Consider the following 25,348-nt stretch of genomic DNA (forward strand, 5'->3'; position numbering starts at 1 on the left):
TTCTCAGCTTACAAAGGTCTGTCCTAATTTCAGCTACACATGTATGACTTGGGCTCTCTGCAGAAGCTATCATTGAAAACCAGCAACTAGCCATATTTAGTGCAATACTTACATTGTACATGGCTGTAAGGAACTGTTCGGTGAATAATTAACCCTACGTACACACCCATATGAACATTTTCCCCTCTTCTGTGTGGATCACCTAGACAAGAAAAGCTGTTGCAGCTGAATGGATGTCTAGCTCTGGCCATCTCTGTTACAAATCTACTTTCAAACTCATTCTGTTTGATACATTTCTCCTCATAAAAAATGACAGAGACACGTCTAATTGTGTACTTTTATTGTTTAATTGTTTATCATTAAAGTCGCATACATTATAATCTCTCATAGGATTCTATTTGACTAAAGTCTGTGGGCTGAATATCTATCATTCTGGTTACCTTCTGGTTGATTCATTAGTAGTGGATGAGCTGTTTGAACAAGATCAGTGCTGCTGATTTAATGAGTGACCTCCAGACCTCCTCTGACCCATGCTATACTTTTTGAACCATGAACAAGTTGCCTTAACAACTTTGATCATACACTGAATATTAATGCATAAAGGGTACACGTTTTCAAATCACTATATGCTCAAGAAAGAGCCTCATAGACAACCTTGTGTGTCTTCGCTTCAGTCCAGTCACAGATTTCTGCAGTCATACACTAAATATGCTGAATCTGCTTCTTCATAACTACTTATTGTTGTTTTGTTTGTTTACTTGAAAGAGGTGTGCTTGTCCTCATGAAAATATACAAAAATAGGCATTTTTCTTTTCCTTGTCAAAAGATAGGTACAGTTTACAGTTGTTGATCAGCATTTTTTGTCACTCAGTTGGATTGACAGCAAGCATAACTAGCACAGGAGAGAGGGGGTGAGCCACAGCAAGATACGAGGGTAATTACGGAATTTATAGTCATTCAGTGCAGTTCTACAGACCTATGCAGGTCTATGTAAATGCATCTTTATGAGAAAAAAAAAAAGGGGCTTTGACCGGATTCATCAACACCAGCCACTACTTGAGATTGACAACAAATCCATGCCAAACATCTCACATGTTCTTCTTTTAATGAGTAACACATCTTTATATCATATGTCAGTCAGTATTGAAGTGCATTGATTTAAAAATAAGTGCAAGTACAGGTTTTGATGCATTCATTTTGACTTGGGGAATAAATTATTTGCATTGTAACCCTCCCCCCCACCAAAAAAAGTAATTCTACAGGGACACTCTGCAAAAGAAAATCACTATAGTTGATGCTGTTTCTAACCTAAAAGATACATGTATTTTTCCTCATTTCAAGCTTTTTAAATTTTCTCTGAGTGACAATGTGTTGGAGCAATTCATATCTGCCTTCTGCTGTCATTTCACTTCAGGCCTTTAAACATTGACATTGACATGTTCCCTGACTGATTTCTCAGTGGTTTATCAGTTTGCGTTGAGGAACGCAAACTGAATCAAGCCAGAGGAAGCACAAAGTCTGTGCGAAGCACTATTTTAGTGCAATAGTGTCACACCTGGTAACCTTGCCACCTAGAACTGGCTACCTCTGCATAGAGATGAAGAAGAGTTCTTATAGCCTTATAGATAGGCGTTTCAGTTTTTACTGAGAGAAGAGCCATTATTTGTGGACATGCCACCAGAGCAAGGATAACTTCATCTTTTGAGGTAATAATAATAATAATAATAATAAAAAACAAAAACAATAACAGTATGAAGTTATCCGTTGAAATGTATTGTCCCCAGTAACTCAGATTCTGTATTCAGAATTTGGATAATACTTATTGAAACCATAAGGCTTTACGATAAATGCAACTTGGCCATATGATGGCAAAAGTCTTCCGTGGATGCATTCCTCTTGGACTCTAGCTGCTCTCTGAGGATGTGGGTGGCGCTGTGGAGGATGACCTCCTTCGTGACACTGATTGTGAGCGTTCAGGGCTGTGTTTGTCATAAGGTAGTTGCACCTCCAGGAAGTCCCTGTGCTGCTGGCTGATGACCTGGCTGATGAGTCCAGGCAGAGCTTGCAAATTACTCAGTAGTGTCTCCAGCTTTGTCTCCAGCAGGGCAATCCTCTTCTCCATGTCCTCGCCTCTTTCATTTAAGTCTGATACCATGTCATACATGATATTCTGAGTCTGCAACAGGAGAGAGGAAAGACATTAGATGCAGTAATTCTCTAAACTCTTGCCTGCCTCGGCCTGAAAAGAGTGGATCCGTGTTTTGTTTCTAAATATATACATAAATAACATTTTATAGGACTTCAGTAAATGCTGCAAATGATCTGAAAAAGAGAGGAAATGAAGTACAAGAACAGGTGAGATTCATTCACATTAAAAGAGTCACTTTCTCAACACAACTAGACGTAAAAGAAACAAAAAACAAACAAGCAAACAAACAAACAACCAAAAAAACAAACAACCCCCCCCCCCCCCCCCCCCCCAAAAAAAAAAAAAACAATGCAAAAACATCTGCCCAACAAACAAAAAAAATGAAGAAAAGGTGGATTTACATTTATTTCTAACAATAGGCTCATATTCAGACTGGCTCAGTGTTCCAAACACTAAATCTAATGTAAGATATGACATAAACAATAATTTAACAAAGTAAAATAGATGAAAATACAAGCTGAAAAAGGACTGCATAGTTTGTGTTACTTGTGTTACTCTTCAGAGGTTTTTTATTTTATTTTTGTAATTAGCAAAAACATCACAACACAACAAGAACACAGAAAGCATTCCAGTGTCTGCATAAGCATGTGGACTGTATATAAAGATAAACCTAAAAAATATTAACCAAATTTAAAATTTAAATACTGAATGTAATATTTCATAGATTATGATCCCTTTTTTACAAAAAAATGTGATACTGTAAAAAACATAAATTATAAACCAAATGCAATGATTAGCCTGCATTTTCATTGTTTTGAATTTTCCTCTCATGTGTCCTTCATATAATTCAATGATAACAAATTACAAATAGGATATTTTACTAAATACTAATGAATTTTTAATTTTTTTTTTACTATACATCATTATTTATGGGGAAGACATACATATTTACTTTAAATTTGAGGTCTGAAAACACTGTAAGACAAATTGAAACAAAAATGACAGAAGACTAAAAAAAGCTGTCAACATTGGGAGAAGAGATTTGATAAATGTCCCATTAATAGTTACATTTAATACCAACTGATGAACAACATGATTTAGCTAAATAAAAGAAAAATGAGCCCAGAAATGAGGAGTACAACGAAAGTCTAACCATGCTATAGATTGTAGTAGTAGTAGTAGTGCAGCAGTTTGGCTACATATGTTCAAATCTAAAGTGTCTAAGATGAAGAACAAAAAAAGAAAATAGAAGACATAGTGGGACTGAATGAACTAACTAAATGCAAAACCTGTTGATGAGGCTATAATGTGTCAAAATTTGATCCTTTGTCAAATCTGCCTCCACTATGGCCAAAATTACTTCAAACAAATTATAATTCTTGCAAATACACCTAGCCATGTAGTCATTATAAATTCATATGTGAGAGATTTTATGTGTCATTAGACTGATGGTGAAGATGTGTCTTGATATAAAAAGTCAGAAGAATTTCTTTTAAAATCAACATTGAGTGGGCAGGTGTGTTTGACATTGGCTAAAGGGATTAGAAATGTACCAAGAGGATTTGACAAGTTGATCACACAATCTGAGTGCAGAAATATGACTTCAAAGTGACATTTTCTGCTGGCATCCAGTTCATCTGTCTGGAGCGCAAGGACATGAGGGGCAACTGTCTTTTTTATTGAAAGGGTGTCAATTTAACTTGTTTTTAATGCTACAAGTTTCAGTGTCTATCATTTCTGACAGAAATAGACACAGAAGGGCAGATGCCAAAGACCTTGACCAGACCATAAGGTGGCTGCTGATGATGCCTTTGGCTCTTTTGATGTATCAGCCCTTTGTTTTGAGAGGATTAATTGTAGCTGATGCTTTGTAAAATCCCTGAATTTCACGCTCCCATTATCATCAACAGCCAATGCAGGAATCCGTGTCACATTTAACGTAATTTTTAAGAGTGAAGCTAGCAGATTGTGGTTTCTGAGGTGATGTTATCTATCACTTACCTTGCCTTTTTTGAATATGAGGCTGGAAATAATGGGATAGGTTGTTTGTGATTACTCTAAACCTGGCAGTTTTACTCTGTTCGATCCTTAATTTCTTATAATGCAAAGATCTTTGAGTGAATAACCAAGTTCAGCAAAGAAATGATCCTCCACTCATGTTTTTCTTCTTGAAATGATTTCAACCACACACACCCAAAAATGTAGGAGCGGGAATAATTTAAGTCTATCTTTAAATTGCAAAGTGAAATAATATACCATTTTAAAGAAAAAGGGCAAAAATTAGGCTGAGTGAGTCATGAGAGAGCAAATGTCATAATCGCAGAGCAAGCATTCATCAATCAATAAATAATACCACAAATTGAGTTGATCACTTTTCTTCTAGACAGGATAACAAGCAGAAAAGAGGGTGGGAGGATAAGTGTTCGAAATACTTTCAAACAACAGCTTGAGTAAGGATCTTTGCATTTTGTGGATGCAGAATTCAGACAAATTGGTAATTGTGACACACATGCTGTGGAAAAAGCAGCATTCTCCAAAAAATGGTAAACTTAGACAGAATACGAGACTGTAGAGGAGATAATGAATTAAGGGAATACATTGTGATCTGAGGAATTTCGCTGTGCACTGCAGTGGTAATGTCTCTTTGAAAGATTCACATGTTCATCTCTCCACCTCTCCATACTGTCGAGAGCATGAGAACAGACAAGCTACACTGCCCTCTCATGGCTGTAGGCTCCTACAACAGCCATTAAAAGATTCCTTCAGTGGCACTGGCCCTAAGCCATCTTTTCCAATGCCATATCCCAACTCTCACTGCTGTTTTACAGCATGAGATGATTAGGCAATATTAACTAATACCTTTCATGACACGCTGGCCTGGATCCAGTGTAACTGTGGTGTACTTTTGAATGTCAAGGCACTCTACCTTTCTCTCTTTCTCTCTGCCTTTACTTCTGGCTGAATCATCAGATCACAGTGTGTCTCCCTTCCCAGGTTACTGTTTCTGCTGTGTCAGGCTGGCAGACTGCCTGGTCTTTCCCTGAGGTTTGTCGACTTCTCTTTAGTGCATCAGAAGACAAACGTTACAGGACACACAAAGTGGAAAAACTGGGGTTTTTTTTTTTTTTGGAAAGGGGTTTCTTGTTTGTCTCATTCAGTAATTTCAGGAGAGCATTTCCTGGAAAAGTAATTCACACCGAAATACAGAGAGGTTATTAGTTCATCACCAAACAGCTTGACTTTCAGGTAACGTAGCCACCACACAGATGTAAAGCCTGTCTGTTTATTTGACACCTGTAGACTTTGTCTACATAAGAAAACACAACTAATTCAATAAGTGAAATAACATTCATCGAATTCACTCAAACAAGTGAAACAAACCTAATGCAGAATGCAGCAGTAGATCTGTTATTGTCTAGCTTACCTTAGCAAGGTCCACTAGTGAGTTTGCTTGGTCATTCAGCTTGCGTTGCTCCATTTTAACACTTCTCAATCTGAACACAAGACCATTCAGAACCCAGTGAATCAATGCTATCATAAATCTTAAATCTGTGCACACACAAGGCATACACATGGAGAGCACTCCTAGGACATGCACAGGATGTGTGTTTAGAATGCAGGGATTGCAGGGGGTCAGTCCGTTTGGTTGAGCTGCATGCAAGTGGAAAGGAGACCACAGAGGGGGAGAGAGCTGCACTGAAGGAGAAATGAGATCAACTCTGTGTTCTACTCAACCAATGCTTGCAACCATATAAGAAACAAGGGAGACTCGTATCATATGCCTACAGAGCACCTATAAAGATTAGAAACATCAAAATGGCCCCCTGTTGTTTCCTTGAAGTCCCCTTCTAATTAAACCAACTCTTCTATAAAGGTAAATGGTTTTGCCACTTAAGAGCAAAGTAAATCTGCTTGTGTTTTATGGAAACGCCAGAGCGCAATATTTAATATTAAGATCACAGCTGTTTGTTTCCATTTATTGTGTTTCTTCTGAGAGGCTTTCTCCAGTAATATGAAAAATCTCAAGTTTAAAATTGAAAAACTCAAATGTCCACATAATTTGAGATTTAATTTTGCATAACTGAAAAAAAGTATTTCACTACTTACTGAAAAGGGCATAAAAGACTTAATTTGTTATGTTACAGTTACCTTGTGAGATAAATTAAACTGCAATGTGTGCAAAGTATAATGAAGAGAAAAAAATATCTCACCTACTCCATACAACATGCATCGAGAATTCACAATTCCTATTTAATTAGAATGCTGAAGCCCGTTTTTGCACATTTTCTCAGGGGGCTCAGCAGCAGTTTTACATTAGCCCATGTGGTTTTAAGATATTGTATTTTTTTTTTGCCTGTTTTAGGTACGCTTGCTAATTAAAGTGAGCACAAGAGCAAAATCTTGTCATGATGGCAGGTTAGCAAATGTTTCCCATTTATTGTGTAACCATGATAAACCTGCTCCTGTGATATTTATGTAGTTTTAAGGGTCAGGTGACCGTAAAGTCATGTGTAAATGTAAATCAAATTTAAGCTTGGAATGAAAAGTTTAAAATGGGGCAAAAGTCTACTAATTAGTCCAGAAATTTTTCTGCTTCCTGAAGGCACAAGTGGACTGAAGATGACCGATTAGACCAACAGAGGGTGCCACAGGAGCCACAAAAGCAAGACCATGGGAAAGGGTAAAGATTCTTGACCCTTAACCTGACATGTTTAATACAGCACAAATAAAACTTATATCATTCCAGGGAGCAAATGAAAGGCAAAAAAAAAAAAAAATTGATATACTGAGTAATAAAGCCCGTTGCAGGTGATAAAAACCTGCTAGAAATATGCATACTTGGAGGACTGACAGCTTTCAGAAGGGGTCGAAGCTCAGGTCAACTAGAGGTCAGAGTGAAGAAGCATGCCCTCCCTATCAGTTAAATTCTGTCTTGTTTCCTCAGTCAATCACTCCTCACCGGCAGTTCTCATACTGAACAGGCACTTAAAATGCTTTTGCTATTCATCAGAGGGAAACAGCTACGCTAAGCTTTTCAGTGACTCACTATATCTTTTTAAGCAATCTCAGTTAGTGCTGCTGCATACCCCCCCCCCCCCCACACACACACACACACAAATACAGACATATCTATCTATCTATCTATCTATCTATCTATCTATCTATCTATCTATCTATCTATCTATCTATCTCTCTCTCTCTCTCTATATATATATATATATATATATATTGCTTGGCTGAGACTTGTTTAAGATTCCATTACTTTTTAATTTTTCACTTAAATATATTAGAAACACACATTTTCTTTATGTTCAGATGTGGATCTGCTGGAGTAATACAGTGAGATGGTTGCAATCATTTCAGTTTAATTAAGAGCCTACGTGTAGAATTTATTCTCTGATTGTTGCATCAGCAATTCAGCATTGAGTTGTGTGATGTAATTCAGCAGGTTGTTAATCAGCAGTCGGATCCTTGTTAGATCAGGGTAACGTCCACAGTTTGAACAGATTTGCAAAGCAATGAACTGAAATGTTAGTTTCAAAAGAAATTGCTACAGATAGTTTGATTCAAATAATAGTTTTCTGGTCAGGATGTTGTGTGTTTTCCTATGTTTGACTTCTAATTTTCTTTGTTATAAGTTTCACACTGGCAGTCACACTTGCAGGCACTAACGGGATTGCTTGGAAGTTGACCTTCATCCTCGAGGGTCATTTTCCTGCATCTACAGTTTTCTGATCTTTGAGCTAATAAGCACTCATTTTCCTGCTTCCTGCTATGATTCACACTTCAACCTTGTGGGTGGAAAGGGGCATTGATCCCAAAGGGGACACTTAATTTCACAGCTGTTATGGTCTAAAACCCTCTGTAAGACTGTTGGCTGCTTTCTGCCCATTTTGTGATGAAATATCTGATCCAAATGACCTCAGCAGCATTTAAACACTCTCTGTTGCTAATTCTCCTAATTATTCTTGCATGACAGCTGTATGTTCATGTTATTATGCTGTTTACCAGCCTCGATTGTTGCAACTGTGTCATCCAGCAAAGGAATGGAGGAAATGAGGCTGCAAATGCTGGAACAGGCATAACAATGGTTCCACTCGCCGAAAGATGACCCTGAGCCCTGATGCGTATGAGCGTGACTGCTCCGTTGTATGTAACATGACTTTTAGGTGTATTATAATGATATACTTGCACTACTGCAGATCTGTTAGGTGTGGAGCTCTAGCCGTCATCCTTCGGTATGTGAAAACACAGTTGGTTGGAGTTTAATCAGTGGCTTTCTGATTAAAGGTCAAAGTCTCATCACATCCATGCAGAAATGGAAAGAAAAACACCCTCACTGATAATTGAAATTCACTTGATATGGATCTGTAGATGTGTTCACAATCTGCAGTGTGTGTTGTATAAAAGTGTGTTTTCTGGACAACCGTGTAAAGAATGTGTGTAAGTGTGGGTGTATTGTGCTTAACTGAATCGCACTGATAAAATAACTGTAGCACCTTAAATAATATGGCAACATCATGATTGTGGCGTGTGAAACAGGTGATATCTACAACTTTATTGAGGCATGAATTTCACTTATCAAATGAGGGAGTGTAATTTTTAAAAATACTTTTAGTAACATCATTGGGTTGAAGGACAGGCTCTCGTTAGCATGCACACAAAAGGTTTCTATCTACATTTAAGGCGAAGACTTACTTTCGAGCTCTATTGCATTGTGTTGACACAAACAGGAAAAAAGGAAACATGAAGTAGACAAATGAATTATTACAACATTAGATTAGATAAACATACTCAGATGGCAAAGTGTGCTTCCTGAATTCTGACTGCTTTCACTCTCATGTCTGCTGAACTGGGTTTCCACACACAAATAAAATCTAAGTGAATGTTTTGAAAAGATGGAAAAAAGAAAAGTGAATCAGTCATGTTTCCACTGGCTACTTTAAAGGAAGTAAACTAGTCTGTGCAGTGTTGCCAGACGGTCGCGGTTTAGGCTTTATTGCCATTGTTCATGAATCAGAACCAGCAGTCATCCCAACCAGACACAAATCTCAAGCAGCACAAAAAAATTAAACTGCGGTGGATATAGATATGAAGAATGGATGATGCTGTTTAGGGAATTACTTTATGCTCAAGGAATAACTGTGGTAATATCACTGGATAGTCACATCAGCTAGTATGCAGCTCAGACAGGAAATGTTGGTTTTATCTTTACCAGGTCATATGCAATTTGCAAAGTTGTTTTCATTCCTCCAAAACCACATCAGGCCTACCACAATATAGGTAAAATCATCAAGTAAGCCTCTGAACAGTTTAGCAAACTGACTATTTCCATTTGTCTATTCTTCACAGCTTTTGGGTGATTCAGAAGTTGTAATGGAAACACAGCTTGCGCCACTTTGTTTCTGAACAGCAGTAGTACTCTTTTCTCACTTATTTCCTCCTAATTGCCTTTTCTCCCCATTAGTCCTAATCCTGATTATCAGAAAGACAGTCAACAAACACAACCATGATCGTAACCGACACGGGCAGTGCCTCAAATAATCTACAGCTCTGTTTAACAAGAGAAAACAAGCATGATGACATCTGATTTGATGTTTACAATCACCTTATGACAGGTCAAGGACATTTTTAGGCCTTTGACAAGCCTCTACTTGTCAGGCTGCTTCCTACTCCAATTAATCTTAATCAAAACTTTGTCAACGACACCTTGCACACTGAGTACAGATGCAATTTCAAAGTACAGATAAAGCCTGTGAACACTACCTCCTAACAAGACCAAATCTTTATAAGACAGAGGTGTGACAGGATGATGCCGATACCATGCTGAGATGTTACTGCTCACAGAGTTGGATGTGACTTTTGGCTTCTGAATCTGGTTCTTTATAGATTAGACAGTGGCTAAAAGTAATTTCCATTATTAGGCTGTCCTGGAGGACAGAAAGTAGACATGAGACATTGTCATCACCACTACAAATTACCGATATACAACAGCAAGGGCATACTGACACGAGAATGCAGCAGCAAGAAAAGCTCTGAAACTGCACTAATCTGGATGCAGGGTGCAGAAGGAGCAGCAGACAACTGGAGGATTTTTTGTGCTTCCCTCTCTTTATTTGTGACTGAACATCTCAAGGACTTTAAAACATAAACGTATGTTCAAAAGATTCATGAGAAAATCAAAGTTGCACACAGAAGACCACAGATCTATATGCATGAGCGAATCCACGGAAAGCAAGCAAACATAGACACAAAGGACATGTTTCTTATGTATTAGGCGACTAACAAATTCACAGCAGTCCTTTAACTTGATAAATCCAGCAGCTACTGAAAGGAGCCACAGAGAAGAAGTGCTAGTAAGCACTATAGGGTGAGGAAAAACAACACTGAGGTGAGGCTAAATCAATACTGTTTTGGAGTAAGCTGGAGGTCCTTGGGGACCCACTAAACGAATGGCTGACAGGTAAGTGTCTGACCAGCCGCTAGAGAAGTAGAAACCCCGATGTGTCAGCCCTGAGGTCAGCCTGACATCTGACTCACAGAGAAAGAGACACACAAGAGTCAATCTGACAGCACATGGCCAGCAAGAGAAAAATCAATATCATACTTTTGTAACTCCAGAATATTTCAATTCAAGTGAGTTTTATTTAAAAAAAAAAAAAAAACCCCAAATAAACAAAAACTTCTCTCATGGCAATTTATACCTTGTTACTGATATAGCATGTAAATCTAATGTATTAAAACAATAATTTGGCTCCTGTGTGTGGTTTATTATTCAGACAACCACAGCGGTGCACCTGTCAAGTCAAAGAAACACAGTTACTTAGTGCATCCTTCGATCTTTAATACCATGGGTACACAAATTTTGCTACAGGTGTCAAACAATTCAGATTTCAGGTTTGTGTGAGTCAAATGGACATCCTGTTGGATAAAAGGCAAGGTTACAGCGTGGCACCTACTGGTGAATGGCTTGAAGAAATTTCCTCTGGTGCTTCCTGACTCTAGCGTGGTCCATCTTCCTCACCAGTTTGGTGTTCTTGTAGATGAGCCACGTCTCCCTGAGAACATTCGCAGCTGTGTTTTTCACCTACAAGGAAAAAAACAAAACAAAAACAAACACAAAAAGACAAACAAAAACCAGATACAGTGAGACATTGGGTTGGGACTGAAGAGAGACCATACATCGGTGATGAGTGGGGAGCACTGACTCACTCGTTTTGTTAGCTGGGTGTCCATCATAAAATTGTGGACATGTTTTTCAGCTTTGGTTAACTCCAGTTTCTTTGCCACCACAGCCACAACCAAGGCAGTGCAGCCAGCACCCTGACAGGACACATGCAGAATAATGTTTCTTTTTATTCAGTCATGCCATAGCAGCTCTTAATAGCAGCTAAATTAAATTAAATAAAGAGGAAATGCACCCAGTCTGCTGTACTCACCATGATGCCAGTCAGGAGGCAGACCCCTTTCCCACAGTATGTGTGTGGAACCATATCTCCATATCCAATGGTTAGAAATGTGATTGAGATCAACCACATGGCTCCAAGAAAGTTGCTGGTAATGTCCTGGTTGTCGTGATACCTGTAATGAATAACAAATATAACAAACTGACCAACATTTGACCTAAAAACAAGAATTAATCCAAAGTAGCACATAAAATGAGATAATAAATAAATGGTCAGATCTGACTGGTAGAAATCCTTTGATGCTCAGACACAGGCTGAGCTTAGAAACCTGCACATTCTCCATTTTTACACATTTATCTATTTGTTATGCTGTGGGGCAAGGCAAAGCATGAGAAACTGATCCAGGCACCTCTCGCAAGCTCTCACTGTCCATGCAGCGATGATCCATAGCGAGATAGTGAAGACCAGCAGCACAGTGCCAGGACAGATAGTCATGAGAGTCTTCATCACAAAGCGCGTGTTAAAGTTAATCTTGTTGAGTGCACCAATACTGCGCGACGAAGCATCGGTGAAGAGCTTGCTGTGTAGCAGCATGACTCGAGCGATGAGATACAGCCGCAAGAACATGGGGATGGACAGAATGATGTCCACGTCTGCATCTGTCTTGGATGGGACGTAGGAGTAGGCCAAGCGTGCTGTCCAGGTGAAGGTGTAGTTCCCTGGGATTGGATGTATGGCGCACACCAGGATCTCCAAGCAGATGAAGAAGATGCGCTCATAAGTCATGGCTATCCTCCAGTCATCGGCTGCGTTGTCCACCATGAACAGCTGCAAAGGGAAGGGGGACAGTTTTAGTGATGAAGAGCGAAAGGTAGTAAACATTTTCATCATGCTGACACAGCAAGCCACAGAAAATCATTAAACTATTAAAGAGCAAGTTATAATTTTTTTCCACGTCATTAAATCTTATACGAGCCACATTTGTTAAAGATCTGTGCTCAGACTAACATTTGGAGGAGAAAATAAAACGTAACTGATATGATAAGGGAAGGATTACAAGGTTAGATCCTACACAAGGGAGAATCTGATAAAGGCTGCAAGAGCTTTATTATGAAATGATTGTATGATATTTAGTAAGTTTTATGTGTTCTTTCTTTTATGAACCTTTTCTTATTAATCACTTACACTCCCCTTCAAAAGTTTGGACACACTTTCCCGTTAAATCCAAGGGAAAGTGTGACTGGTAGACTATATATTTAGTTTATATTTTGCATGGTAAGACAGTCACTTGATCATAAATGTTGTGACACAAAAGTATTAAAAATTATCATGATATTAAAAGAATAATACATTAACACTGGAACAGTTTTCAGCTGGATGTAAAAAGTTTTTTCAAGCATAACAGTAGAAGTTTGGAGTGAACATTTTCAACTTCTGAGGCTCTCTATGATGAGAGCATCTGCCACGGCCACATTAACATAAGGTCGTGACTGCCTGGCCACTTCAGCCAGAAGGTAGGTTGGTTCATTGGGGACCTGAGTATGAATGGATTTCTACAGCTCTCATCACTCATCACAACCCTGTCCTCTGTCATATACAGCAGATTCCTCATATGGTCACTTTGCTGCTGCTGCTCTCTTCGCTTGTTCACTTCCCTCCTCTTCATCACTTTCGATCCAATCTGCTGCTCTCTTCACTTTGAAGATTCCCAGTAAAGTGTGTTCGCCCTGAACCGATGGCTGAAGCCATCACTGCCATCACCTCCTCTTTCATATGATCCGTGAGCATCCTTGTGGTCGAGGACAGAAAGTCTCAATCTCACTCCTCTTATGGTGGTTTGTGTTTGCTGGTTTGGGTTGCAGATTAAATGCTATCGAGCCATATTAACTTCCCTTCTCTCTGACACACCACACTGCTCCTCCACAGCTGTTCCTGCTTCATCCACTTAATCACGTCAAGGTTCTCTGCCTGCGCGAGCCGTCACAAGTGGCAGTAGATAATTCATAAAACATTGCTGTCAGCAAATATGAGCGAGGCTTTCCCGTGGGTGTTTTCACCACAAGAGCAGGCGGATTTTAAAAAAGAGAAAAGAAAAGCTGCACTGTTACATTTTTGTCATGAACCTTAACATGCTTGGTAATGAATCATGGGATGTCCAGTGACTTTCTAGGTGCTGAAATGAAAATATGCACTTCCTGTATGCTGTAAGCTTACAGCTTGAGTGGGAGCAAGTGGTTCAAAGGTTCGTGCAGGTTTCAACAAGTTTTTACAGGCTGTGCAAAAATCTTGACATCAGGATAAAGACTTAAGGTAAAATAAAGAAACAGAGAAGGTTTTTTATATCGTTGAAAGCATATTAAAAGGATGTTAATCTTTTTGAGGATGCACAAGCTACTCTTTTTATTGCCTTTTATTGCACAAAATATCAAGTTTAGTTATGTTAAATGCAGTATTTAACCTGTGATATTATGCTACCTACTCCCCTTAACAACAAATGTTCACCTTAAAGACATAAACTTGTGATTAAACTGCAAATCCAGAATGACAGATAAAATACATGAGTAGAAGACTGGACCAGTTCAAAGAACATAAAATTCTGGTAATTTTGTTTAACTGTACATTAAATTTGTACACTTTTACGTTTTCATAAACATAAAAACATAAATGTTTCAGAAAAACAAATCCCAATTTTATGTCAGGATCAATGATCATCATGATGTGGAAAATTATTAGACAAGGGTTTTATTCAAATAAAGGTAAAGATGTATATTACACATCTTTCCTTTGGACAACAAACACAACACATTCACAGTTTAAACACTAATATATCTTACAGTATCCAGTTTAGCTGTTAAATCCTTTTTTTTGACATATTAAAAAGGCAAACTTAACTCCATAAGTAGTCCAACTTGGACTATCATGTAGGACTGGAACCTGCAGGACATTATCTAACTGGTGGTGTGATTTTATTCTTATTTGCTTGTTTCACAGTAATTTAAAAAAAAAAAATTAATTTAGTAACATTTTTTCTGTTTTTTTCATTTTCAGTTGCTGTTTCATAAGGAGTGAGCATATAATCATACTTAGTTTAGATTAGAAAATGATAGCTTGGCACAGATAGATTAATTTAAATTTCATTTTTGTCGACTAGCGTGATAATAGTTCCCACAAGAGTCCATCCCCCTCTAAAAATGTACCGTACTCATATACATGCAGTCAGATTCTAACAAATATTCAGTCTAACCTGACCTTTACTGGCGTAACCCTGAAGTATGAATGAATGTATCTTGTAATGTACTTTTATCTGTTCTTCTGCATCAAACAGTCATATTCTTGATCATAATTCAGTGTTCAGTCATATCTTTCCATCTGCATACATATGTTATTTTTTTATTTGTTTGTCCAAATTGTTTACATCAGATGTGACGGCTATGCAGTCGTAAAGAGCCAAGAATGATGAAGAAAACAAAAAAAGGTTAATTTGGCGCAAATTTGATGTTTTTGCTGTTATTAGTAAAGACAAAGAGGCTGAACCATCCAAAGTGAACAATTGTTGATAAAAAATCTCTCATTAATTCTTAATTTTTTATAATTTTTGCACTACATTTGACATTAAATGGATGCTTTAGTTGTGATTGGCAGTTCACTATTTCACTATGTCCAGTTCGTGCCTCCTCCCCAATCAAAAATTTTTTAGACCTGGCCCTTTATATATAACACATTGTTCTTTAGGTAAAGAAGTATTATGGGAGTGCTGCCTTTTAGCAGCCGCAGTGTTCAGTAAGAATTTATTTTTATGGAGTTCTTGATTCAATAGTAGAGAACACCTACAATACTGCTGAACAGCTAATATCTCACATAATTTTCATAAATTATGAAGCAACTCTAAAATGGTTTGCATAATAAGAGTAAAATTTTGAGTAGAATAGAAAATATATTTTCACGCTCTGCTTTCTTTCACAGCCTTGATCCAATTTTATTGCCCGTAGTCTACAACGCTGCTATAATGCTTTTAGGCAAAATGGTAGCGTTAACACATTGACAACTGAAATGTTAATATTCAGGACAGACTGAAGACACTTTACGACTCGGAAATTTGCCAACAAGCCTCCATTTAGTCCAATTTGGGATTTCTCATTATAGAAGTAAAGAACTGTCCCAATCCCGAGGGGCTAATGGGATCAGTGACCTAGATTATAAATTTAGCTTGGATATAAAATGAATTACAAGAATAGTCATATTTCTTACATTAAAGGGCTCTTCTTTAATCTCCTCAACTCAAGGACAAAGAAAGCATAAAGAAAAATCAATAAAGCTGTATGCTGCCACTTCTGTAGACATACATGAATGCTTCACATATCACAGTTTGACACCTTCAAAGACACTCTGAAACTGAAGCTTTTCAACCGTTTCACATTAACACACAGATTGCACTAAACACTGCATGCTCATCAAAGCCTCTGAGTCCGTTAAATGGCACAAAAGAAGCTTCTGTGCCAGAAATATACTCTGTAAACAAGCTGGCACATTACAAACAAAACAGACTAGCACATGTCCCCGAACAAATGGTACAACTGCCCCACAAAAGCCTCTGCAGCTCATTTACATTTATTTAAAAGGCACAATTAAGCCCCCCCAAACATGGAAAACACACATATTAAACTTTCAGGGGCAGTTGTTCATATCAAATGAGCGACACTGAGCTTCTTTAACAAACTGACATCTGTCAGAGAAGTGTGTAACTCTAACCACAGCTCACCCTGTTTGGCTTTCCAAGTGTAATGAAGACATGGAAACACAAGCTTTGACTGCACTCGACTACGGTTTCTTACTTAAAGAATTAAGGCTTGGAAAGGAACAAAATCTATTGTTTGCACACAGCAAAAGCCACGTTTTATTTTACATTTTACGCCACAATCCAGTCCTGTCAAAAGCAGTTACAAAGTCAGTTAACTTAAAACAGCGTGATTAAACATTTAAAGGAAGGTTGCATAAGGAAAGCGTCTTGGTGAGTAAAAGCAATTATGGTAATGGATGACCTGAAATTCAATACTGAAGGGCCCTTTACCTCAGAGAATGAAAATATTCCATGCTACCACCAAAACACGCAGTTATGACATAGATATGAAAGAAACTACTTCTGCAGTGAGGAATAAATAATTGTGTGTTTGTAGAATTATGCTGACATGCCACGGAAGAATATTGTTAGAGTATCAATATTTTAAAATGCCTTTAAATAAATATTTATGTTTACTTAAAGAAAAAATTTGTTTAACAGCTCCTGCAAAAAATCTGATATTTTACTAAGTACTAACAGTACTAGCAGTCCCCATAAATAAACACCCAGTTAAACATCAGGTCTATCAGATCAAATTATGACTCTTCATCATTTTATCAAATTTTCATACAAACAAAAACATTTATCACAAAAGATAATAAAAAATGAGCCTAACTTCAACATATAGAAGTAATTTAGAAAAATACTGATCCACATTTCCCCTTCTTTCTGTTTTGAGTTTTTAAGAGTTTTTAAGAGTTTTTTTTAATGGTTTGAAAATCCAGAGTTTAGAAATTAAGATAAGACATGATGCAATGTGATACAATGTCATATAATTTATTTTACCAATGGATCAAATTATAGTTAAAAAACTCTTCTCATTTTGAGCTCATGTTGAATTTTAAAGCGGTAACAGTGAGGATGAGAGTAACAAAAGCCTGAAGAGGGATGTGGCACTAAAATCTCAATAGCTGGGGGACAAACTGAAAAAAAGAAAGTTCAGCTTCTACCCACAGATTCAAGTTAAAACTCTGTCATGTGTGACTTTGATCTAGAGGCACCATCTTCTCTGGGCCAAAGCTCATTTAAAATTAACTGAGTCAAAGTGGAAAAGTGCTCTCTTGTCTAGAAAATCAAAAGCTGAAACTTTTTCTAATGTTATTCACAAAATGTCCTTGAGACAAAAGAGAAGAAGGAGTATCCTATGGCCTATATAACGAGTAACTTTGACACCTGGAAAGTCACCTTAAAAGGTTTGTAAAGGTTTTAAAGCAACATATGCTCCCTTCTAGTCAGTAGAACACGTGGATGTTTTATCAAGACAATGCTATATGACAAACTGCATCTATCACGACAGCATGACTCTGGGTGTTGGATATGCCTGCGGTTCTGACCTTTGATCAGTTAAACATAAAACAGCGCCGTGTCATCATGAAACATCATGACAAAAATGCAGTGTCACTGTTGAGTAGTTAGATCACCATATTAGACAGGGATTGGACAACAGTCCAGCAACATGTCTCCTCAGTTCCCTGGCTTTGTCATTACATTAGGGTAAACATGGCCTTCTTTCTAAAAGTGTGTTGTTGATATTAAATTCCACTATCTTTTATACAATAGTAAAATGTTTCACTTTTAACATTTAATGTGTTTCAGTGTCATTGGGATTAAAGTACTGGTTATTGTGATTTTAAAATCCCTACATTGTGTTTTTGTTTACACTGAGACCATGTTTCACCTTCAGAAAGCCAGGATAAATACTTGATGCTACATAGAGGCATGTGATGTGCTTTTATAATGTAAAACTTCATCTTCCTCAAACAACGTGCCACATACTTGTGCATTAAAGGAAGCATTAACCTTTACATTAAGCCTTAATTCTCCAGAAGCCCTTGAGATAAACAAAAACTGTCCAGAATTGTCTCACTTTACAATAGTTACACCTCCAAAGTGACAATCAAGAGTAAAAGCAACAAATCTACTCAAAATGACAGCCAATACAGTGACTGTTCCTAACTTTCCAATGAAAATTAAACTTGTTTTCTGAGGGACTCAGGAAGCAGTCTAATCACTCGGAGTGCATGCCCTTGTCTCATCATTAAAAAGGTTTATTCATGTCAGGTTGACAGGCAGTAGAGCTGAATAAGTCCTAAACTTATTCCTTGCGTACGCACATGCTGAGCAGTCTCTGAGTAGCCCACCTACAATGCTAGCTGGGTTGGTTACTGGTTTCACTACTCTCAATATAACTAATGGAGTGCGGCTCAATATTTAATCTGTGTAATGTAGAGATGGGAACATATATCTTGTCACTGAGAATGAAATCGCTCAGTCTAATTAGTAAATTAGGTTAAGAGGTTCAGTCCAATTAGACATTAATGCAATGCGTTATTTATGATATCAAAGCGAGCCACTAAGAGGCCACTTTGCTGAGTAAATCTGAGGTTGCTGCAAATTTGGTTGGTTTTTGTTTTAGAGATTAAGTCTGAAATTTGCATTTCTGTCAGTGTCTAAGTTAAACTCTGAATATCCAAAAGTGCTTTGGCTGTAGCTAACTTTCACACGTTAAGAAGCTAAAATCATTTGAATGTTTAAAGTCACATGGCAGACATAGGGTGTGTGCAGAGGGGGGTGGGCAATCACGTAAATACCATCAATTAATAATCTCTGGGATTCTTGGCTCTTCAGGAGGCTGGGTATCTCTGCCTGTGAAAGCCTGTATGTTTAGTGAAAAGACTGAGGTCACCAGCCAGTGGCGGTTATCTGACTCCAGTCTGGAGCCTCAGGTAGAGAACAGATTTCACTTTGAGAAATGCAGAGTGTCTCCTGCGGTTGCACCATATCTCTGACACATACACTGCACTCAGGGACGACCCGACAAGCGCGGCCAAGTTTAGCTTTGGCAGGATCTGCTGGCACAAGTTTGCACGATGGGTTGTGTTATCTTTTTCAGACGATTGTAAAATGTAATGTTGTGTGACTGTAACACATCAGCACTGACTTTTATCAAAGACAGAACAGCCCCAAAAGCGTTTTGCATTAGTTTAAGAAAACTCAGCAGAACTGTCATCGCAAGGTGGAGAGACACAGCAATGTCCTTAACACATATGCCCCACAGCAAAGAGGCTTTGATGTGAGAAGAGGAGAAAACTTAGATGTCAGTTTGTGTCTACTCGGGAGAAGACTGAGCACATCAGCTGTCTCAGAGGAAGAAGAGACTCTCAGCTTGTAGCTCATATAAAGCTTTGACAATGACAAATCAAAGCCGGGGAAAAGCAACTGACTGTAACTTCGCTGTTTCTACTCATGCTGCACAGCAAGTAGCTGTTTTCCAGTACAGTAGACTTATCTAAATACCATGCAGTTGCCTGAGTAGATCCCAAGCTGTCAACATAACACATCAATGTAACTGAATCTGAATATGCATTGTTTTGCTACTTATACCAATGCAGGTACTGGACTCTATCCCAGTTGCAACCAAGTGAGAAGCAGGGTACATTCTGGACAGGTTTACAGTCCTTAGAAAAATCTAATACCCATAAGACAATCACTTGTACACACACACACACACAAGCTCAATTTAGAGACAATTAACCTAACGTGTGTTTTTAGACTTTAGGAAGAAACCAAAGTAGGCTACTTGGAGTGATCCCACCATGCATAGGGAAAACATTTAAACTCTTAAACCCCGCTGAGATTCAAAGCAGGAGCCAGACTGAAAAATAAAGCTTTATATATGTGAATAAGACGTGACTGTGCGGAAAGAAAAGAAACCAGACAGGAAACATGTTGAACATCTAGCATGACAGGAGCGTATACTTCCTCAGTCTGTCAATACATTTGGCTCAGTAGGTCAGCCATCAATGCCAGTGCAGCACAGCAGATGTATCCCCAAACAATTCAAATGACAACTGGTGTCCAACTTCTGTCCTGTCTGACCTGACCTTTTGTGTGTTCAGTTACTGTGAGGAGGAAAACTTTGTTCTGTGAAACCCTGCAAAGATCAGACGGCGAGGTCTTTACAGAGCTTGACAAGGAAATCAGTTTTAAAGGGGCAGAAAATGGTGGGGAAACACTTCATCATTCTGACTCATGCTTCTACATCTGACAGGCATCTGTGAGTACACATGGATGTGCATGCATAATCTATTTCACTGCAGGAATGAAAAAAGTGCACTTTTTGAAGCTGCAGTCCATTTTGCAACACTGCAAATATGTTAGACCTCTATAAAACCTGGACAGAAAGTTCAGTGAGGGTCAAAAAGAGGCAACAATAACATTAAATTGAGTGACAGTGAATAGTTGATGTGCTGGTTATGAAAAAGGGATTTAATTAAAGTGATGTTTTATGCTTATATGAAGCACATCGCAGCGTGTTCATGGTGTTTTCTTGAATGGTAATTATAAAAAGATAACTCGTTCAATTTAAAAGTGTGAAATCAAGACATTATAGAATAATATTACAGAGTTCATTCTCTGGAGTTAGTAGATCAGTGTTTTACACTTGAGGTACAATTTATTGTATTTTTATATTTAATTTAGTGTTTTTATTATTGATATTAACTCACTGGCTGCCAGGCATTGTTGTAGCAGATGTCTTTGGCAGCCAGTAAGTTAATAGAGTAAATTACCTTCTCCTGATTCTGCCAGTTGTATACACCACCGTTAGTCAGTGGGAGCATCCTAACTCTGGGAAAAACACTTTTATAGTGTCTCCTGTGGTCGTGGAGAAATTCTTGCGAAAATAACCCATGTGATTTCACCCAAGTGTTTGCATTGAGAACAGGGACCATCGATATTTAATGTTAGAGATGGAGGCAGGGGTGATCTGATAGCTGAATGAGTGAGGCAGATGCAACAGTGGTGCATGAGCTGTGTGAGTTCCTTGGTTTGGATGTCATTCTCTCATTCACCTTGGCATTTCAACTCTTTCAACTGCTCCTGTCTAACATGAATCATGCTCTCGTGTCCCTGCTTCTGTGTTGTGAGGATTTACTGCTTCTTTCTGTTGTGCACTGCTTGCCTGACACCAGGCTGTCACGTTTGCCTCCAAGAAAATGTGCTAAGCCTTTTCAGCAGGAATTTAATTATGTTATTGACGAATCAATTGTATATTAATAAAATAAAGAAGAAAAACAGAAACCACTTTGTGATTCCTTGGTGAAAATAATCAATAGAGTCTCGGTTAGGATGTCATAAAGCTGCATGGCTGGAACTGTATTGGATGCAACATTTTTTTTTGTACATTAGATATTTTCTGCTGTGCATGTGCTGTGATGAGTGAAAAGACAAAACAGAAATGCTGAGAAAACAGGAATGAGGTACACATTTCATGACTCTGTGTGCATATGTGTTATTAGCAAGACCGATTTTGAATCAACTCATCTGTGTGCGCTTGTTTGGGCACACGAGTGTGTTTGTGTGTTTGCCAGCATATATGTCAACCTGCAGGACACAAGTAATGACAAACCAGCAACAACAAGAAAATGCCTTCAGGCGGGGAAAGAAAAGCAGCAGCTGGTGTGGTAGAAGTTGCTGTAAAAACAATGCAAGGTGGATTTAAATAGTAAAGACAGAGGCAGTTCCGGGAACTACTTGATAGTTACATCCCAGGGGGATTTTCTGAACTGGAGGACAGATCTTACCATTATCACATCTCTTTAGATGCTGGGGCAGTTGTGAGTAAGACTGTGATGACAAGATAATATATTGCAATTCAGCTGAGAGTTTAACCCTTGTGGATCTATGGTGAAACCTGAACTGCACTAAACAACTCTGAGACAAATAATTGCCTTAATAAAGTTTTCTAGGTCAGCATATGAGGAAACGTCTTTATTGTGAAGCAGGAGCTATCTAACGTGAAACATGCCTTGGATTTAAACGTGACTGTCAGAGGAGCCTGGATCAAAGGGGTTTGAACAGCCTACTTGTAGGATAAATATGAAGAGGAAGACAATAAAGGAAAGGAGGGAAGAGCTTGTTTTAGACCAAAAACAATCATTTGAGCTTGCCTGTAATGGTGGGAACAATAAAGCCATCTCTAATTTTAGGAGAAAATAAACAGTTCTGCCTTTTAAAAACTAATCAAATCCACATTTGTACAGAAAATACAACTATGCTGTTATATCATGACAAGGGCCAAACATATGTTGCACAATTAAGTGCTCAAGGAAATTGGTTTATTACAACAGTAATGATGAATGCGTGACTGAGGCAGAACTAATTTCACACAATGTAGCGCTAATGTTCTAGTAAAAAAAAAGGGCTCTACATCACAAGTAACCCATTCTTCCATCATTTTGCATCTGTACAAGCAAACCACAATGAAGCCTCTGCTCATGAACTCAGCAAAATGTGTAGATTAAAAAAAAAAAAAAAAAAAAGGGGTTTTACATTATGCAAACTTCCAGTTTGCCTTCTATTTTATTAACATCTACAGGGACATGTATGCAGGGGGGGAGCTTTTGTTGTGCAATGAAATATGGTAATGATGCCTGTACTCTGCTATCATTTGGTATAAAGAAAGGTTTACAACTGAGGAGATTTGAAAGGAGTGACACATTGCAATGACTGAGTCCCTCCTGAGACTTGCAACTTCTAAATATATCAACAAGGCTCATGCACATCCCACAGATAAAACAACTTCATATCCAAGACAAGATCCTAAACCGTTTGTCCATAACATGTTTTTGTTCAATAAAGAATATTTTACATAGCCTAATAGAAAAAAATAAATAAGAACTGATAAAAAAAATTGCAACATCAGCTTAAAGAACTTTAGCTACAGGCATTTTAAAAATTACCATCTTGTGTAAACATAAAAAAATCCATTAGGATGATTAAACATGGTGCCATTTAAGATTCATGAAAATGCTGGAGTTGTGTTTCTTTTCAAGTCAGGTTTTCCTTTTGAAATTGATTTAATTAAAACAGAAAAGGATGTCTTAGATGCATGAAACCTTTCTGGCATCGTAAGTCTGCCCTGCAGAAAGTTGCAGCATTAATTCTGGGGCCACTCAATGGAGACACAAGCGCTGAAGTGCAGAAAGAGCATCACCATTCCATGCAAGGTCACAACACTGTTGTGTTGGACTGTCTCAGGAGAGTTTCATGATCAGTCAGCTGCAGACTTAAATCCTTAAATGCATGATGTGGCCTCAGTCTACAGTGCAAAAAACACCCCTCACCATTATTAAATGGCTTTAGTGCTGCTTAATGTTCAGTAAATTGATTTGCAGGGTTTATTGAAGCCTGATGTTTTGTTCAGATGCTCTTTCTGACAATCCAGTTCATTTAATATTCTTTAAATTGTAATGAAACGTTAAATTCTTATGGTTACGACATGCATTCTGAGCAGCATTTGCTTTAATTAATGTTGAAAGAATCCCCTCAACTTAGCAAACACATTAAAAGAACTTGCATGAACCTCAAAGAGCAATATGACTGAGATTTACTTAACTGCAATTTAACATTTGCTGTCATCACACTATCTGTTTCCCCCTTCGTAAAATCATCAGAAAAATAAAAGAAAAAGTGTTTCAACATTACCTGTATCTCTCTTGCATGGTATATAATAATCAGCCCCAGGAGAATGATTGTAGAAAGGCTTATCAGGCATTTTAGAGCTAAAGAATACAGGGATTCCTGCAAAAACACAACAGCCATATAGACAAAACATCATGACACAAAACAATGTCCTGTCATGGTGAATTAGAATATCTGCAAAGAAAATGCATGTCAACTACATTAGCCAATTGACATTGCAATTTGTTATCAAAACAACAAGGGTTCTCCTTCATGGTTGGACAGCACTGGGCCTGTTGGCCTGTGTTTGTCAGGGCAGGCTAGATTACATGGGACATTGTCCAGGGCAGAGCCCAGACTACTGCTCCCAAAGTGGAGGATTCTCTTCCATGCTTTACAAAGAAGTTTTTATTTTTCTGGAAAACAATGCTCCGTCAGTCACAAAGCAACAGAGCCACTAAATGCACTGTAGTCTGAATGGGACTGCAAGACATGGACTTTGAGCAAATACGCACCTTTCCATAAGCTCCCCATGAGAGTTCAGTCTCTATAACCATAACAACGATCCCAAACATCCCAAAGATTAAAGCATAGTCGCTGAGTCGCTTCCTTTTCTCAAACAAGGCCCTCCTGTGCCCCAGTTTTTCCCCAATGTTCTGGTTCTTCTTTTTCCCCGATTTGCCGCTGCTGTGGCCGCAGCCTCCCCCTCCGTCTCCCGATGCGTAAGGCATCAGTGTGGTGGAATTATTCTCCGGCTTAGATACTAAAGTGTCCGAAGCATCTGCGGCTGAAATGGGCTGCAAAGGTTGAGACTCAGAATCAAACTCGTGTATGTTTCTGCGGGACGAGCTCAAGTTGCTCAGCGGCCGCATTACGCCGCCGTTGTATCTGCAGCTGCTCATGGCTATTTCATTGTAGGAGTTACAGTCTTTGTGGCTGCTGCCCAGACTGCCCCGCTGCCGATCCCGGCAATGCTGCTGCTGCTGCTGATGGTGAGGATGATGATGTCTGGATGAACTACCATGACTAGAAGGTGTGAACTCACAGACGCTGTACTGACAACCTTGTCTTGAAGACGTTTCCGAAGGTGTCCTTAAAGTTCCCACAGTGGTTGGCGACGTCCCGCGGAAGACGAGGCTTTTTCTCGCATCACAGGTGCAGCTATTGCAGGTGCAGCATTGGTCGTGCTGCTTGAGTCGATCCTCCCGCCCGCAGTAGTGCTGGTACTTACAATGCTGGAACTGCTGCTCTGGAAAGAAATCGTTCTGCAGCTGTAAGGGGGTTTCCATGTCAGTGCTGCTGTTTAAAGCAGCAGCCGGGTACCACGGAGCCCCCCGACAAAGGGCGTTATGGTCCAAACGGGAGGACAGAGACGCTGCTGCACGAATAGATCCATTTCGGCTCCGGTAGAAGGTGAGAGGAGCCTACGATTGGGGGACCAAAACAACTGGCTCGACGTCATGAAAAGGTTGCAACCGACGTGAAGCCCTG

The 25,348-nt window shown here is 38.7% G+C and overlaps 1 protein-coding gene across 2 annotated transcripts; it reads right to left on the reverse strand.

Moving 5' to 3' along the window:
* Positions 1-1,903: 1,903 nt before the first annotated feature.
* Positions 1,904-25,146, reverse strand: kcnn2 (potassium calcium-activated channel subfamily N member 2; the record flags this gene model as incomplete). Of its 2 annotated transcripts, none has more annotated exons than XM_079256151.1 (8): positions 1,904-2,176; positions 5,574-5,643; positions 11,110-11,237; positions 11,363-11,473; positions 11,590-11,731; positions 11,966-12,384; positions 23,882-23,974; positions 24,373-25,146. In XM_079256151.1, the coding sequence occupies 8 exons, from the start codon at positions 25,144-25,146 to the stop codon at positions 1,904-1,906; spliced, it is 2,010 nt and encodes a 669-aa protein (XP_079112277.1). The 2 variants fall into 2 exon arrangements, with proteins under 2 accessions (XP_079112277.1, XP_079112276.1); XM_079256150.1 differs by having other exon boundaries at positions 23,882-23,977.
* Positions 25,147-25,348: the final 202 nt, after the last annotated feature.

The sequence above is a fragment of the Telmatherina bonti genome (genome assembly GCF_933228915.1).
Source record: "Telmatherina bonti genome assembly, chromosome: 17".
Lineage (NCBI taxonomy): Eukaryota > Metazoa > Chordata > Actinopteri > Atheriniformes > Telmatherinidae > Telmatherina > Telmatherina bonti.